Below are 19,412 nucleotides of genomic sequence, written 5' to 3'. Positions count from 1 at the left end.
CAAAAAAACAAATAAATGTTAACAATTACGGCATGGTAGGCCTATCGATAATTACATTTTCATACTATAAAAAAATGTAAGAATAATACAAGTTAAATTTTTCTATATAGTTAGTCCTATAAAAATAAATTTGTTTGTATTTATAGGAGTTTTACAGCTCTATACCAAGTAATGTTGCGATACCTATTTTACAAGATACATCTCAAAAGGTTTTTGAAATACGTGAATAAAGCAATTTTAATAATTTTAAATAACATACACTATTTTATTCATTTAATGTTAACAATATTTACTATCATACGTATTTTCAACAAAGAACTGAGCTGGCTTTAAAATATACATTTACTGGCTATTTCTTTGTTTCAAGCCAACAACAACGAAACTCTCAGAAGTATCGTGTTATAAAGGAGACGGTACAGAATGGCTCCTTGACTTTTAGAGTAACCAATAGTTATTCCAATACAGCCAAACACAGTGAAAACTTTAGTGCGGGAATAACCTCAATTTTAAATTTTGTCGGCAGAGTGACCATTTATGTTGTTTTCCTTCAGTCATATCTTCCGGGAATACAGTCTTCACTGGTGCTCGCCATTGTGTAACGTTGTAGGGTCTTGCGGCGTGGACTCTCACAATTTCGGATAGTGAAGAAGGCCTTGTGCCTGGTGTTTTGAGAACTAAGTGTTATAACAACCACAACCATTTTTACCAACGTTGTTAACTATCAACCAACGATGACGGAGCTACAGGCGACGCCTGTTACTCAAGATTCGTTGGCTGTTGCTCAGTTAGAATTGGGTTCAAACCCTAATGCTTTAGCTTTGCGACGACCTTTTGATCCAGTTGCTCACGATTTGGAACCGGGGTTTCGACTTACACGTTTTGCAGATCTGAAAGGACGTGGGTGCAAAGTTCCTCAAGAAGTTCTTAGTAAACTCCTCGAAGGTTTACATCATGATGAAAACAATGCTCCAGACCACGAGCATGCACATTTTATGCACATGGCTATTCCTAGATATGGTAAGTTAAGTAAATCTTTAATTGCTTTACCATTACACTACAACTTTATGTTAGCTTAGGCATAGGATAAATAGTGGGGTCTTGGCCAATTATACTTCAACACTGTAACCTAGTGTTGGCGGATTTTTCACCACCTATAAGCCTAAGAAAGTAATTAACACATTTATTGTGACTATAGTGAGTGACAGTGCCTAAATCTAACAATGCCACCACACTGTACAGTAAGGAACTGCAGCAGTCAACATGCTATAAAGCCTACTACTGTAGCCTATAACATCTGTATAGCTATAACACTGAGATTATGTACTTTAAATATTCACTGTGGCCATATAACAAGTGATTTTATTAATATTACAATGCCAACTCGCCATAAGACATGTGTCGCAGTCAACATATTTTTGGGAGTTAGACCTATTTAGTAGGTATTCGGTTTTGGTATGGTAGGCTACATCAAATTTTTAGCACTGGAAATTGTTTAGAACTCCTTGTGTATACAAAAGGAACAATCTGGTGAGGAAACAAGAAAGAAGGCGGTAAATAAGGATATTATGAGTTGTACTATTTATGGCTGTAAATAAAGAAATTCAGTGGTTGGTTGTCAGGCAAGTCCTTCTGTTAGGTAACTTTCTATTTCTTAAATTCAAATAATTTCTTGAGTGCTGCAGCATCGCAGTCATCAATGGTCTACAAAATGTGTAAAAAGCCAGTTGGCTGCACAGCCATTCTTTTTTAAAGAGGAAAAAAGTATAAAAAATATAAACAAAGAATTTGAAATATTCATTATATATTCAGGTGCATAAAGAGTCAAATAATAAGGAACCATTAAAAATTATTGCCCAAAATTGGTATTTTATGTTTTTATTGATTTGTAAACAGCTGGCAGATTGTTGGCCAGAACAGCTGACGGTTGTGGTTTTTTTGTTGTTTTGTTATTGCAGATGGTTCAAGTTAACACCAGGAGTTTATGGTCTATGTTATAGTTTGACTTTTGAAGATTTATTTGGACTAGTTGACTTTTGAAGGTGAGTTGTATTATTATACTAATTCAAAATACAAAATTACTATTCTAGTTGTCCCATCCGTTACAAAAAAGTTAATAAAGTTAAGTTTATTGCAGTAACAGTAATGTCACAAAATTCCTACTTTGGGAAAGTAAGGTCAAGTGAAACCCTTTTTTTAATTTATATATTTTTACAATTTTAGGAATTCATTTTAGCAGTTTTTGGTGTAACGGATGGGACAATGTCTGATAATATAAGGAATTAGTTGTTTTAGGTCCTCAAATATCAATAACAAATAGTTTTGAGGTTATGTACATAGCATGAATAACTGTGAATGTAAAGAGTGGCCTAGATGAACAAAAAAATTAAACCAATTAAATATATTATCAGTTTTTATAAACTTTTTAAATCTGCCAAAACATAGAATGTGTAAATTTAAATTTTAAAAACACTACACTTCTTAGGCCTAAATTTGAGGTAGACTACACAAATATTATTACAGAGTAGCCATTAACAAGACAAATATTCCTCACATATAAAGAATGTTTTTCAATTCATGCTTGAGCTGATATTAAATTGTGTGCTTTTAGATTATGGCGCCTATCAACCAAAATCGGATGGCCAAATGTCGTGCGAAGAAAAAGTCTGATCCTGGAGCTTGGGAAGAACATTTACGAAAGGACAGAGAAAGAAACAAAGCCAGAAGAAATGTAAAAAAGGAAGAAAGACTTTCTGATCCAAATGTATTGAAAACAGACAGAGAAAAGGAGCGACTTCGAAAGAGAGAGAAAAAACAGTCTAAACTGGGGGCACCAACTGTTGAAAATTCGTATTGTCGAGAGACGAGATGAGAACTTCCTCTCCGTCAATTTTATGCATAAAACTGGTACACTTAGTTCTTTTGGCCAACAGAAGCTGACATTCAGACTCTACAACCAAATTACATTTTATGCAAAATTGATGTGCCTCCACACCCTGTCTCCGATAGACATTTTGGAATGTTGGAAAATACTGTTAATCAGATCCAAGAACTCCAAGAATTTAAATAGTTTAAGCAGTAGATAAAACAAAAGCTTAGTTGTAAAAAAGCGTTTAATTAAAAAATTGCTTTTTTTTTAATCTCCATTAACTTAATAAATAGTTTTCACCATTAAAAACACATTATGGTATTGAAAATTTCATTGTTAATTATCTAAATCACCAACGTTTGGTTACTCGTCCCATCCGTTACATTGGAACATGATTTATTACTAGTTAACGTTTATTATAATGATAAAGATAAGTATAAAACTGAAAACTATGCAATCTAATTAATAGGTAGTATTTTTCCTGTTGTGTTAAAGATATGGACAGAACTGAATTACTCCCCATAAAGGGAATCATCACTTGCTACACTTCCTAATTGTGTCCCATCCGTTACACGTTTATGAACTCTTTTAACTCTAAAAATAATAATTGTATTTTTTAACCACTGGCATATTAATTTACATCAACTCTTTAAGCAACCAATTATGTTGTAAAATTTCACTTTAATACCCATTATGTAACTTATACAGCTTTCTTTAGGGTAAAAAACACAGTAAAATTGTCCCGTCCGTTACAAAAGAATGGCTGTGCAGTGTAATAAGCTGCCACAAACACAATCAAATGATGATTGTCAAATGATATGGAATCATCACTATTAATGACCATTCAAAGGACTAAAAGTGAAGTGTCGCACTAAGTATGGTAAAATTTATTTCCAAAAATCAATATGGTTTGGGTAGGGTACAGTAAGTGGACCCGGTATTTTATATCGAAGAGTGTAATCATCGATACCTAATATTCGTATCTCAAATCCTAGACCATCAATCGATATAAAAGTATAGTCCTCAATAACAACCATATGTTCTATATTAAAATATTAATTTAATATTGGGTAGGTATAGGGTACTATGATAAGCGAACCCGGTTTTTTATATCGAAGAATATAGTCATTGATACCTAATATTCGCATCTCAAATCCTAGACTATCAATCGATATAAAAGTACCTATAGTCCTCAATAACAATCATATGTTTGAAATTAAAATATGAATTTAATATTTACAGTAATTGAACAAATTATTATAACCAAAATTAGGAAAACTGAAGACAACCATATTTACTCCTCTCACAGTTACAATAGTTTCTTTCCCACAAATTTCACATAATGGGTTTTTCTGTACGAGTCCAACATGTTGAAGCCACAAAAAAGCAACGTCATATAGTTATCTAAAATTTACTGCCATTTTTAATAATTAGAATTACTTATGTAACATTGAAATATTATCCTACGTGTATTATTTTTGTGTTTACAGCTGTTGATATAGATAATTATTTAAGTTAATAGTTCAAAATAAATAATCAGTATCGATTGATTATATCGATGGTTATGATTAAGTAATGTCGTTTGCCAATTTCGATATAAAAAACCAGGTCCGCTTATCGTACCCTACCCTTAATATTTACAGTGATTAAACAAATTATTATAACAAAAATTAGGAAAACTGAAGACAACCATATTTGCTCCTCTCACAGTTACAGTTGTTTCTTTCCCACAAATTTCACATAAGTTAATGGGTTTTTCGGTATGAGTCTAACATGTTGAAACCACATAAAATATGTCATCATTTTTCAAAGCAATGTTGTGTATTTTTCTAAAATTGATTGCCATTTTTAATTATCAAATGTTACTTATGTAAAATTGAACTATTACCTTACGTGTATTATTTGAAAGTGTTTACAGCTGTTGATATAGATTATTTAAGTTAACTGTTCAAAATAATTAACCAGTATCGATTGATTATATCGATGGTTGTGGTTAAGTAATATTGTTTGCCAATTTCGTTATAAAAACCGGGTCCGCTTATCGTATCCTCCCCTATGGTTTTGCTAGGTTTCAATCTTAGAAATTAATTTATAATTCAACAATATTCTCGTTCAAAATTCTTAAAGGGCAGACTGTCACTTTCTACTTTTCAGAACCCAGCCTATCTGTATAATTGAATACAACTCTTTGCAAGAATTACAAAATGTAATATTGAAATATTGTGGTTCAGCAATGCTAAATTCATACATAAAATAGTTATCATAATCATAAAAACAATTGCGATATATTTACGTGAATTACAACTGAATTATGACGTAAACATTCTTCTTTATTGTAGGTTATCAAAAGAAAAAGAGGTGAAATGAAACAATAACTAAGTTTTTGGGTGTAAAATATGCAAGGTCAGGGAAGTTGCCAGTAAGCCATACCAAATAAAATAAGACTTTTGAAGTTTATGTAGATAATTATGAATATCTATCCTAATTTTGTGTTGTCCAGGTATTGGTATGGATTCTTCAGTGACGCCACTTCGGCATGGGGGACTCTCCCTTGTTCAAACAACTGATTTCTTTTATCCGTTGGTGGATGATCCTTATATGATGGGTAAGTTAAACTTCTTTTTATTATTAGTTGTACAATTTAGGGTATCATAATAGGATGATATGTATATAATGTCTTTGAAGGTATGTTGTTTTTTTTTTAAGTAAGTTTGTTCAATAAAAAATAAGTAATTGTTTATTTGTCATTAGGCACTTAACAAAGTATGTTACAAAGGTTAAATAAATTGGAATCAAAACTTTGATTAAGTCTAGTATACACTCACTGATGACTAAGTTTGCTGCTTTGAGACTTAGTTTTGTAGTGAGTTTGTTCATTTCTGGTTGGTTTGTTGTTAATATTTATATACATATATATGTCACTACATTTATTACTTAAAAAATCAAGCAAGAAGCATATACATATGTCACTATAATTTTAATTTAACATGTTTGAATATTCCTTGTGTATGTAATATATTTAATTATTTTTGTAATAAGTTATTTATTTGCACTGAATATGGCTTAAAATGTCATGTGTAAATTTAATAAATGTTTAACGCTTATTATATATATATATATATATATATATATAAAATTTTGTTCTTTTTCTGTTTTAGTTTTCCTATTTAATATAGTAACACAAGATCATGTTACAATTGCACAACCTGTCGTTTGAATGGTTTATTTTAAACCAAGTGTTTTAAAGGTCCAGAATGGTCTTAATTTGTTGTTAACACATAAGTTATTTACAGTAACTGGTTTATGTTGTTTCAATCCAGGTAAGATAGCCTGTGCGAATGTCATCAGTGACCTCTATGCAATGGGTGTAACGGAAGTTGATAACATGCTCATGCTTCTTGGAGTGTCCACCAAAATGACCGAAAAGGAGAGAGACGTAGTTATACCACTTATCATGAGAGGTTTTAAGGTAAAATCATGCTATTTTATCAATTATTCCAAACTCTAAAAAGGATGGCAAATTGTTTAGTGTAGAATGGTAAAAATCTTATTGGATCATAAGAGGACATGATCTTTTGCATGTAGTACCTGTAATAAAAATTACAAAATAACAAATAATAAAACTTGTTTAGAGCCCTATACATGGTTACTATCTTTAGTTAAAGTAAAGTTCTCCCATGCACTGTATTTTCTTCCCTCATACTGAGAATATGTTTAAATAACTCTTAAAGTTTAAAAAATAAGTGGTAAAAATTTATAAATATTGCAAGTTATCTGATTTAGTCCATATTTAAGACTTGGGTACAAGGACAGTGTATAAATTGTGAGAACAGTTATGTTTTAACTCATGTGTTTAACTTTGACCTAGTCATAGGCATGTGTCACTTTCATAACTCCAACAAACTTATTATAAATGGTCAGTGTTGTAAGCAACTCCTGGGTGTGCTGTTAACTATTAATTTGTAAATATGTAGTGAAGATCTACTGCCTCCTTAAAATATTTTAAATTCATGATCTCATTATATTGGAAACACACTTGTACATGTTGTTTGACGTCCAGCAGCAGGTACGTTTGTTGGGTCACCATTTTCCATGTCAGCACAGAGTAAGCGTAAAAGTAAAGAAACTGCTTATTCAAGTGCATTAAATGAAAAGTAGCACTTTGCATGTAGCCGTGTTTAAAAAACTCATACTTTGCCAAAATTCTAAAAAATATACAGTTTTAACGCCTAGAAGGTGCAAATAATGTATTATTTTAGTCTTTTATAATGTTTCAATACTTCTTGAATAAATACAACTAAAGTATTCTGTACTCCATATATTCCATTAATTTTGCTTACTCTAATAGATTGTATGTAGTTAATGGTTATAGCCGTCCGTACTCTTTAACAGGTTAATATAACCATTCAATAATATATATTTTTAAACTAAACAATTAAAGTATGTTTAGAATTGATTAAATGTAGTTAAACCTTACCTTGTTGTTGTTAGGACTCGGCAATGGAAGCGGGGACTACAATCTCTGGCGGACAAACGGTTGTGAACCCTTGGTGTACAATCGGTGGTGTTGCCTCAACTGTGTGTCAACCCAATGAGTATATTGTGTAAGTCACAAGAACTATTCTTTTTTTTTTGTAGATTTACATTTGTGTTGCTGGATATGGGAAGAAATATTTACATTTGTCATGTTTCAAAATATACATTAGGCTTCTAGGTTCTAAAAATTTATAATTAGTCAAGTTGATAGTTTTGTTTAGAAATAGTTTTTATGTTCTTAATTCCAGTTTGACAAAGTTACTTATATAGAACAGAATTTCTTTGCATTATATTTTCTACATGTACATATTCATCAACCCTTTGTGCTCGAAAACAGTATGCATAGTTTGTCCTCCGTGCTCAGATTGCCAGCTGTACTGGCTGCCCCTGTATGCGTGTCAGATCAAATTTGGGTTTCCTGTAATGTACTCACAGCTCGTATGGCCAGTAGTACTGACCAAGATAGAATACGTCTATCACTCAAATTAACAGAACCACTCGCCACTAGATACATATGTTATTTTATAATATTTTATTTGTTTCCTAATGTTAGGTGAGTCCTTATACCTATTGGGCATTTCTTTGTTTTCGTGTCAAATACAGTGCAAATTGTGAAGTGACTTACTGTTCTTCAGTGGATGGCATTGAGTGTGTTTGAGATTTAACCGCATTACAATTCATATTGTTACCAGTTATAGTTGTTAAGTGTTATTATTTTGTAAATTTTTATTTATTACATGTTTCTTATGAAGTTGCATGGAGAAATGTTAAAAATCCTAACCCTAAACTTCATTTATTTACAGTAAAGTTAGGTTAGGCATGTTTTAATTTACATAATTTGCCATTACTGTATAAATAGTAGTTTGTGACATAAATTGTTCATGTTTTTAGCATTTTGGTTTATAAAAATGTATCTTTTTAACTAACAAGTACCATTCGTTTTTAGGACAGTTCTTATACAGATTTATTTTATATGTTCAATATTTGAAATGGATAGGAACTATTTACATCAATCTAGTGATATGAGAGTTGTTAGAAAGTGAACCAGTAGATCATGACAACAGTGGTGAATCTGATTAGGCCTAGTGTAAGATCTCAGTGCCTCAACCAAAACTAGATTTATCATTGTATATTATTGTAAAAAACCTTTTTATAACATTTAGGGATATATGTTCAAAATACAGAATGTGTTTATTGGATATATACAATTTTCTTTTTAATTAGAAGAAAATTTGAATGTTTCTTCTAACTTTGAAGATATAAAGTTTGAAATATAAGAAAATTTATGCTTCCGAATTCAATATGATGAGTTTTGCTATATAATTTTGTACTTGAACTTGTTTTTTATAAATTATAATTATGGTATTTCTTACTCTTTATGTGATATAATACTGTTTCGTGTATGGAAAACTATTATTGTTGTAATCTTGTATGTTACCAGAGTAATGTCAATTTTCATAAAAAATACTGCTCTGTTACAAGTTTTATCAATAAAAATAAAAATTTATGAAATAAGTCCATCAAAATATATATTTTATGAAACTAGAGAAATGTATAGATAATTTTATATTTTGGAATTTTGATTTAGTTGAAATATGCCATTTCTGTAGGTATGGTCCCACCCCCTAAAAATACATGAAAGTGTCAAATTTAAACAAAAACAAAGATTTTTACCTATAAAAGTATGCATAGTATAAAATACAGACTTTTATAAGAAAAAATTAAGTATGACAATGCATAATCAAATAACTTAGTATTTCTTATATTTTTTATAAAATACGCTTGCAAACCTTGAAAAGAGGCCTGCTTATAGAGGTAATTTAGTTGCCAGTCCTTGGGTTACAGTATGTAACAAGGGTAATCACAGAAAATTGAGATGAATGTTTTTGTCCTATCCTATTCAAGTTCAGGATACATATGTGCAATGGAGCCATACGTTGGTAAAATTACCATGGATGGCATGGCAAGGCAGGACTTGGGTGCTTATAGTTGTATATCGGGTGAATAAACTAAAAGATTCCTATACAAATCTAGGACTACATGTACTCACAAATAGATACAGGGTGCGGCAAAATGATCTGACGGTTTTCACCACCGTGCTGTAGAGTGAGTAAGTGGTGGGGATAAGCGCGTTCGGGAGCCCACATGTGGACATTTTAAGTAGCCATGGAGCAGTGGTCGGCTGAGCATCGTGCGTTCGTTGTCGAGGCGTTTTTTAAAAGTGGCGATTCCTGCGTTGCTGTTCAGCGGCAGTTCCGTAGACGTTTTAATGTTGGTCCGAGAGGAAGAGTCCCAACTCGTAACACGATTATGTTATGGGTGAGTAACTTCAGAGCTACCGGTTCAACCTTAAAACGTAAGTTGACTGGACGTCCAAAGTCAGCCCAGACACCAGAGAATATCAATCGAGTGAGAGAAGCGGTGGAAGCCAGTCCTCGGCGGCCGGCCCGTAAACAAGCTGCTGCTTTACGCATGTCTGACCGCTCGGTACGACAAATATTGCGTTTTGATCTTCATTTCCACCCATACAAGATGGCTATCGTCCAGCAGTTGAAGCCTACTGACTATGCAAATCGGCAAGCGTTTGCAGAGACAATGATTGATTTGACGACTGATGACAAAATTGTCATGAGTGACGAGGCACATTTTTATCTGGATGGTTATGTCAATAAACAGAACTTTCGTTATTAGTGCAACCTACAAGCAAGTTGATCTACAAGCAACCTACAAATCCTGAAGAACTGCATAAACGTCCTCTGCATAGTCCTAAGGTTACTGTGTGGTGTGTTGTAACTAAAGGTTGTGTGATTGGACCAGATGTTACGGTCAATTCGCAACGTTACCTCCTGATGCTGAAAAACTTTTCTTCTCCCTGAACTCCTGAGAAATCGTTTAGTGCGCCGGAGGATGTGGTTCCAGCAGGATGGAGCAACTTCACATACAGCCAATGAGGTGATGGACTTCTTGAGAAGTAAGTTTCGTGGCCGAGTCATATCGTGTTTTGGGGACATTGCATGGCCGGCTCGCTCCCCAGACCTTAGCATTTGTGATTTTTTCCTGTGGGGGTTCCTTAAAGCAAGAGTAACCACAAATCAACCCCGCACACTGGTCGAACTAAAAGAAGCCATAAGCCAAGAAATTGCAAACCTGCCTCCTGCAATGTTAGAGAAGGTGTTCGACAGCTTCAGTGCAAGATTTGAAGAATGCTTGGCCAAAGAAGGACATAATTTGAAGGACGTTATCTTCAGGTCTTAAATGTGTGAAATAAGTTGTACTAATGTTTTTTCCATGAATTTACCTCAGCACCCTTATGTAATAACCAATCAAATACTTTTTATCACTTTTAATTTTTGTGTTTTTTTTTAATTTTAAATACACAGATCTTTTTGCCGCACCCTGTATTATACCAATCTTGATCTTGCAAAAACACTCCTAGACATGAACATTCATATCACATAAGGACTATCATGACTAATTGGAAAGGCCTACCAAATCAAATATGATCACTGAAAAAAAAAACAAAGGGTGACATTCAAAACATTGGGAAAGAAGATAGGTTTTTTATGTTCTCTTGTTGCAAGGTTTTAAGTTAGTAGTTATGTTCATTACATTGTACGACAATACAACCAAGACAGATTAACACATAAAGAAAAAAAGGAGAACTGGAAGAAGTTTAGAAGCCAACAGTGATTTGTAATTAACCCTGTGCACTCGAAGGCCGTATTTATAATTTGCTCCAGCCAAGATATAATATGTCCATAGCTCGTAAAGCCTGCACCATTGAGCACTAAACATAGCAGTTATTTTCTAATATTTTCTTTGTTTTATAATGAATAGTGAGTGCTGAAATTTCTCGAGCAGCTTTATTTTAGGTAATTAAGTAATTTTTAGGTAAAGCAGTAAATTTTAAATTAATCTAATTATTATAATTAATGTAATTATTATTTTCTAAACATTGTGCAAGTAAGACGACTGACGCGTAGTAAGCAATAAGTCTATAATTAGTAATAAAGTATGTTGAATTTGTTGTTTAATATAATGTAGGTAGAAACAATATCTACACTCACAATAACTGGATCAGTAATTAATTTTGATCTGTTAATGGTTCCAGTCCTGACAACGCGGTGGTGGGTGATGTGCTGGTGCTAACGAAGCCACTTGGCACTCAGGTGGCTGTTAACGCTCATCAGTGGCTCGACCAACCCGAGCGCTGGAACCGGATCAAATTGGTTGTCTCTGAAGAAGACGTGAGGAAGGCATATCAGCGGGCCATGGATTCAATGGCGAGGTTAAATCGAATTGGTAAGTCTAAAATGATTGCTGGTTTTTGACACATAGCTCCTCAACAGTCTTCTGTGCAGATAAAGACTTGCCTGCCTCAAATTTTTTGTAAAATTTTTCAAAATTTGCTTGAACAGCAGCCTCTTTCGGATGATTATTCTTTATAAAACTATCATGTTGAAATAGCATGGATTTGTTTAAAGATTGTTTATTTTCTGCTCGGGGCTGACGTTTAATTTGATCATTATGAAACATTTTGTTACAAATCAGAAACAAAGCCCTGTTGTTTTCAACCACATAGTAGTCAACATTCCACTTGCCATTAAATACACGACACTTGGGCATAAGGATATACCTTTAAAATATCTATTTATGTAAAACAAGTGTCAGTAATAAATTTTTTATCCAAGTATCCATCATTGTTTCTTATTTATATGTTCTTATTTTTGTACCAATGCAATTCATTGAAAAGTTAAACAAGAATTAATCCTAGAAACACAAATATCCCACACACTAAGAACTTTAGTCACCATCAACAACAACAGCATGGAAATAGATACTAAGAGTAAGAAAGCTAGATTAGGTTGTTGATATTTGTTTAGCACCGATATTATTTACAAAGGAATCCATTGATTGTACTAGTTACTCAAATGAAGAGAACATGAAGCATGCGGGTAAAAGGAATCGCCACCTAACCTAGTGCTCTAAAACATCATTTCTTACTTCTCTATACAATACTGTATGTATAAAAAATACTGTTAGAAGTATTGTTTAAAAAGTACACGCCTAGTTAGTAAAGAATCAATCAGCGCTATTGATGGATATTAATTTTTGCTGACTGTCCACAGACAAGTTGAAATCCTCTTGCTGGTGGCAGTTTGTAGATCACTAATTTATGACAAAATAAGCCTTCCTCATATTTGATCTTTATTTTTAATTTCACTATGAATACTTTTTTTAGTCACATTTTTAATCCTTTTTTTAATCCTCTAAAAACTTAACTCCTCTTAAATAAAATGCTATTATAAATTTATTATCACTTAATATTCTGAGAAAGGATTACATCTTGCATTTGGATATTCAATTAAATATTTTTATTTACACAAGTATAATTTTAAAATTATGTATGATTGCAGCTGCCAGATTGATGCACAAATACAATGCCCATGGAGCCACAGACGTTACAGGATTTGGCTTGTTGGGCCATGCCCAGACTCTAGCAAAACACCAGAAGAACGAAGTCTCTTTCGTTATCCACAATCTTCCTGTTATAGCCAAGATGGCTGCTGTGGCTAAAGCATGTGGAAACATGTTCCAACTTTTACAAGGACATTCAGCAGAAACATCAGGTAACAGTTTTGTTTGTTCTTGCCATTGGAATTGCCTATTTGAAGAAATTAATGTAATGGGTTTAAATTTAAACCACTTTTTGTATGTCTAAATTTACTCTTGTATTTCATTTTGTAATTAATTCCTTTATTAGGCAATGGTATGATATGTATTTTATATGGCATGGAGGCATGTCTGTCAGCCTTGATGTTGACACATTGGAGCAGCAGTGTATCAACTATATTATCAAATAATTACAGTTTTAATGAACTCGACCTACTTAATAACTTGTAACACCATATGGTATATAATTTGTTACACAATCTACATGTAGTTGAACCATTTGACATAGAGCGATGCAATAAACTGTAACCCTAATAAATATCATGTGACAAACGTCACAAAATTGTTTTTGTCACATTTAAAATACAGGGTGTGCCCGAAAATGTGGGTCCCAGGTTCGAATCTTGAAAATTTCAAATAGGTCAAGATAGGTCAAGCGGAAGATCATTTCAAAAGCCTTTGAACACTGAACAATTTTGTAAAAATGTTTTAAAAATATCTTAAGTTCAAATGTCAGAGAATTTTTGGAAATTGTTTGAGTTTTTTCTTTTTTACTGTCGTACTTTTGTATTTAGAGTTAGAGTGTCAATTTTTTTTTAATAAAGCACAAGAATCGAAAACTTTATTTTCAATGAAGTAAACAAGTTATAATAGGCATCGTCACTAAGTAACAAAGAATATTAAGCTGTCAAATCCAACTATCAAAGTTTGTATATTCTTCAATAGTATAAAATGCTTTATTCTTAAGCCACTTAGTTATATTATAACTAAATCTATTGCTAGGAAGTGACATAATGGAAATTGGCAGTTGATTGTACAGTAAAACTTGTTGAAACTATTAAAACACTTATTCAGTGTAGTACTGGGTTTAACAATATTTAGTTTTTGTCTAGTATTGTGGTCATGAATTGAATTGGCATCATTAAAATTTCCAATATTTGTTTTAACATAGTTCAAGTTACAGTTAATGTAGATACAGTCAAGAGTCATAATATTAAATTGTTAAAAAGTGGTTCTGCATGAGTCTAACTTGGATAATCCACTTATTATTCTAAGAGCCTTCTTTTGTCAAATGACCCTTTTAGCTTAACTTGAATTACCCTAAAGGCATACACCATAGTTTGAATGAATATGGAAAAGACCAAAGTATATCATGACATACAATTCTTCAACTTCCTTAAAATTAAGTAACTCTGGACAGTTTTTTACAAAGATGATTGACATGTTAGTCCCAACAGAGTTTGCTATCTAAGTGGATACCAAGTAGTTTTACAGGTTTAAATAGGTCATTATCTACATCTGATAATTGGTTTTTTAATGTAAATATTATTCGTTCAGTCTTGATATCATTAATTAAAATGCCATTAACAGAAAACCAGTGTTTTGCCAGATCAAAGATCTTTCAAATTTACATTTTACGTCTAAGATATCTAAACCGGAGTTACTAATAGTTATATCATCTACATAGAGATGATAAGCTTTCAAACGGTATGTATGCTGTTAAGTTTTTCTTAACAGCACCAATGTTTTCAAGTTTGAAAACCCCTTGGATCATAATGCAAAAAAAATTAAATGAGTGCATAAGTCAAATTAAGTCACATCAAATTAAGGGTTATTACAAAATAAACCTTTTAAAATTTAAACTTCATGTCTATCACATTTAGTTTTCAAGATTTTTTGAAAAAAAAATTGTACAATAAAATGATTGTGTACATAAAAAAAATTTATTACCGTAATATAAGTATTATTATTTAACAGATGTTTTCCGGTTTGTTCAAAGAAATTTGCTGGAATGGAGTTTGTGTAAATACCAATCTCTCTATCTCAATTTAGGAGTTTTGAGCTTATTATAGTGGAGTAATTTTTATCAATTGCATTTTTATTGTATATTACAAGGTTTTCATACATATTTCATAACATTTGATTGTAATTTCACTAATTGTTATTTGTAACTACTAAAGACAATGCTAGAATCATACTAATATGAGTGTTTTTTTTGTAAATAACTTGTATTCTGGAAGAGATAGAAATTAAGTTGAAATGAATTGTTTAATTTTTAATAACCTTTAAAATTAGATGTACCACATGAACTATGATCTCATTTAAATATTTTTGGGTACAGTGATGCAAAGTTTTTCAAATTTTAAAATGTTGGTGCTATAAAACAACTTGCAAGTCAAACAACATACAGTTTGACAGCTAATCTTGTGCTTTTCGAATATTAAAAATTGATGCTCTCAAATTTAAATACATAAGTACAACAGTAAACAAGAAAAAACTCAAGCAGATTCCAAAAATTCTCTCCCATTCAGATAAGACTTATGATATTTTCAAAATGCTTGTACCAAATTGCTGAGCATTCAATGATGTTTAAAATAATGTGCCACATGACCTATCTTACAATTTGAAATTTTCTACATACGAACCTGTGTCCTTCATTTTCGGCTACACTATGTATTTTAAATGTAACCTTGTATAATTAATGCGTTTTAAGTATGAACAAATCTTGAACATGCATTTTATTTTATGGTATTTTGACTCCATTGTTTTAACATGTTACAATGCTGAATAAATAAGATTGATCCAATTATTGTTTGCTGAAATACACTATGAAATGTAATCTTCCTGGGATATATTTTTGAGATAAAATAAAATAGTGAATTTCATACAATACATAAATGTAAATAGTCTTAGAAAATATTCTAATGAAGGGAGGACTGTGCAGTATTTGTATTGTCCTTCAATGTTCCACATAAAGTAACTTGATTGTACGTCTGTTTTAGGAGGATTGTTGATCTGTTTACCACGAGAACAGGCTGCTGCATACTGCAAAGACATAGAGAAACAGGAAGGTTACCAAGCGTGGATCATTGGAATCGTAGAGAAAGGAAACAGGACTGCTCGAATCATAGACAAGCCGAGAATCATTGAAGTGCCTACAAAAGAAAAGGAAGGCGAGCTGTGGTAGTTGTAAAAATCTTTATATTTAAGGCCAAATATTTTTACATAAAATTTACATTTGTTGGTGACTTTTGTAGTCATTCCACTCCGGTATGAAGGAGAACTGCTGAGATCGATTTTTACTTGTTCTTTTTATAACTCCGTTAAACGTGATTTGCAATTTTGGAAATCTGTAAACTGCAGTTATTTTTAAAAAGTGTTGATTTTTGTTCAAGTGAATACTGTAACATTATTGTTATTTTGTTTATGTTTAAGGCTATTTTAATTTGTGTAATTGCTAGTAAACATCTAAGTATCCATCTGGTACAAAGCATCACAATGACAGTGTCGTTGAAGGATATTATTTTACACAACTAACTTAATAGCTTTTTGTTATTTTTTGATTGTGATCCGTTTTGGTTTACTGAATTTTATGACAACATGTTGTATGTATGAAAATTTACTAATAAACTCTAAACAAATGAACTGAAATGTACTAATTATTAACTTCCTCTGTTTAGTATGTATGATATTTATACCATTATTATGTTAAAAATCAGTAATTTGGAAGGACAGAAATTTGGAGATTCAATCTAGAGATGCTTCTCGTTTCATCTAAAAAACTAAATAGTGTCCTTGCATGAGTCCCTGCCAGACCAAAACTGCTGGGTTCTAAGAGCCTCACTTTTTTATAATTTATTCAGTAATAATACTGAATAAATCATCAAAACATCGGCATACTTAGTGAAATATTAATTTTTTAGATTTGCTTAAAGATATTATAAAAAAATTATTGATAATTAGTTTTGTTATTACCAAATTTTTACCTTAAGGTTGTACAACGTATTCAAAATATAACAACATGATTATTGAAGTGACAACGTTTTTAGTGGGCTATGGATATATGTTATGCACAGGGAAAAAACTTTAATTTTGCATCACGCTTGTTTGCTCTGTAGCCGCTAGGGGCGGCCATTTGGATGTCAGGGCGTTTCTCTCTCCAGGCTATCTAGACGTGATAGTGAGAGATTACTTCGCTCCTTGTTGAAGTGACTACTTCCTTTGGCGGGCTATGGATGTATGTTTTCCACAGGATTTCAAAGTAGAGTAATAGCTTTACCAAAACGTAAATAAACCGTTATACAAACATCTAATCTGAACTAACGAAGTTGACCGTAATGAAAAATCTGTTGTAAACCACAACAACATTATGTATGATAAGGAAAACAACTAAACGCTTAGCTCTAATGTAGTAGTATTTTACAATTATTTACTTTCTAACTGTTCAATCAGTTTACTCATTATTATTATTGACCTACATGTTGTCTGAAATATTGTATCGTCTGGACCTATCCCTTCTTCTGCAGACTTTCCTTGGTTATGAAATTTTCAGATTAGGTTACATAAGCTTTAATTTAAAAACTGTCAAAATTTACAGAATCAATTCATACTCTGCTATCAGGAGCTAGGTTGACTTTAACACACTGAAAACTTCTAACGCCAAATAATCGTAAAGAGACTGAAATATTTGCTAAAATACTGGTTTGAATAAATCTATGAAATACTAATTTATTTATTAATGAATCCAACATAAAAGTGATTGACTCACTGGATCATTTAATAACAGTATTTAAAGCTTGTCAGATTCTAAATTGAATTTCAGCTCAAATAATATTAATTTCCAATCCAATTCACTACTATTTTTGTCATGACAAGATTTACAAAGAATTAAAAATAAATAAATTAGATCTTTTCTGGCTAAGAAAGCTGTATTGTAATTTAATCCTGGAGAAAAATTTGTCTTTCTGTTGATTATTATAATCTTTACTCAATTACATTGGGCCTTACCTTAAATTCATTTAAAAAAATAGATTTTAATATAAATTTTGCTGAAGAAATTTCAAAACCATTAATTGACTTTTTGGAGATAAATTAAATTTAACAATGTCAAACGATAAAAACATAAGTACAACGAGATATAGAACAATAGATTGAAAATTATTCCAGAATTTTTATTTATTCACTATTGTAGTGAAAATGGCACTGATAAAATTATAGAAATTAATATAAATGATAATAATGAATGTGTATAAATATTTATTACTTTAGTAATAAGTCCGTGATCATTGTAATATATATATGAAATGTAAAAAATATTACAAAAATATCTATAAAACAAATAGAAAATATAAAATATTTTTAAAAGAATTTAGTATATCGTATTATTATAAAATATAAAAATAACAATTTATTGTTTAGCGAACACACTTTTCAAGATATAAATTCACAGCGTGTTCGTTATAAGAAGGTAGTCAGTTCCGAGGAATTCATTTTGTTTATTATAGTTTTTTCCATACAACCCAATTTTTCACTCATATAATTAACTAATTAATAATCTTATCTAAAATTATCATTAGGCAGCGTACAATCTATCAGCTAGTATTGTTAGGAAGTCATAAATCTTGTATACAGTGTGAGTTAAAAGTATGGATACAATCTGTTTAGTTTTTGATGGATAAAGATGGAGGGATGGTACTTGGGACACCTTTCTAGGATATAGAAGTGAACTTTTTAGTCACTGTTACAACTTTGCCCATTGATAAAAGAAGAACAGTGGATACTAGAGCTGTCGAACTTTACCTAGTACAAAATGGCAGCTAATTGAAATTAATTACAAATTAAATGAGGCAAAACATGCAATCTCAAGGCTCTTTTACAGTGTCATTGCCTGCTGCAGGACAGGCCTCCCTTATCTCATCAGTTTTGAAGAAGTCCAGTATCATGTTCAGTTTCTGGTTGGAATTAACAAAGTTAGGTCGTGTTTGTGTGATACTTTATGTTGAAATGGAGTGGTTAAGTTAACAAGAGCGTATTATGATCCTGATGATGCAAGGCTATGGAGAGCGGGTGAGATCTTATGATGAAGTAAGGAATTTATTTATCCCAATCAAAACCCTGTATCTAAATCAGGAGTTCAAAAAACAATCTGAAGGTTCCAGGAAACGGGCAGTGTTAAAGATCGCCCCAAATCTGGACGACCAAAAAGAAGCATTGTCATTTGACGTTTTAGAATCTGTTGTAGAAGATCCTCATGCTTCAACAAGAAATGTTTCTCAAATATTAGGTATATGTCAAATATCAGTTTGTAAAGTTTTACAGGAAGCGTACAAAATTTGTTTAGTTCTTGAGCTGAGTGAGGTCAATTTTGATGGTTGAGTAGAATTTTGTGAAATAATGATGTGGAACATTGATTAATATTGATCATTGATTATGATTGAACATTGATCTAATAATACAATTAGATTAGACAACATTGCTTTCTCAGATGAAGTAACTTTCATGTTAAACTATAACATTAACATACACTTTACTCATTATTGGGCTGATGTTTACCCTC

At 31.7% G+C, this 19,412-nt stretch overlaps 1 protein-coding gene across 1 annotated transcript; it reads left to right on the top strand.

Annotated features, from left to right (window-relative positions):
* The first annotated feature begins 390 nt into the window (after positions 1–390).
* Positions 391–16,501, top strand: LOC124355104 (inactive selenide, water dikinase-like protein). The gene is made up of 7 exons (XM_046806056.1): positions 391–1,017; positions 5,367–5,471; positions 6,187–6,335; positions 7,358–7,470; positions 11,514–11,704; positions 12,820–13,032; positions 15,859–16,501. The coding sequence occupies exons 1-7, from the start codon at positions 732–734 to the stop codon at positions 16,041–16,043; spliced, it is 1,242 nt and encodes a 413-aa protein (XP_046662012.1). The 5' UTR covers positions 391–731; the 3' UTR covers positions 16,044–16,501.
* The last annotated feature ends 2,911 nt before the right edge of the window (positions 16,502–19,412 follow it).

This window comes from Homalodisca vitripennis, chromosome 2 (assembly GCF_021130785.1).
Source record: "Homalodisca vitripennis isolate AUS2020 chromosome 2, UT_GWSS_2.1, whole genome shotgun sequence".
NCBI classification, from domain to species: Eukaryota; Metazoa; Arthropoda; class Insecta; order Hemiptera; family Cicadellidae; genus Homalodisca; species Homalodisca vitripennis.
This window is presented reverse-complemented; position numbering and strand designations above follow the sequence as displayed.

Bases quoted from the DNA above. Each gene is read 5' to 3' on its own strand.
- LOC124355104 (XM_046806056.1), top strand. From the start codon at position 732: ATGACGGAGCTACAGGCGACGCCTGTTACTCAAGATTCGTTGGCTGTT. The intron at 5,472-6,186 runs GTAAGTTAAACT...GTTTCAATCCAG, and splicing joins GGATGATCCTTATATGATGG to GTAAGATAGCCTGTGCGAAT. The intron at 6,336-7,357 runs GTAAAATCATGC...TGTTGTTGTTAG, and splicing joins TTATCATGAGAGGTTTTAAG to GACTCGGCAATGGAAGCGGG.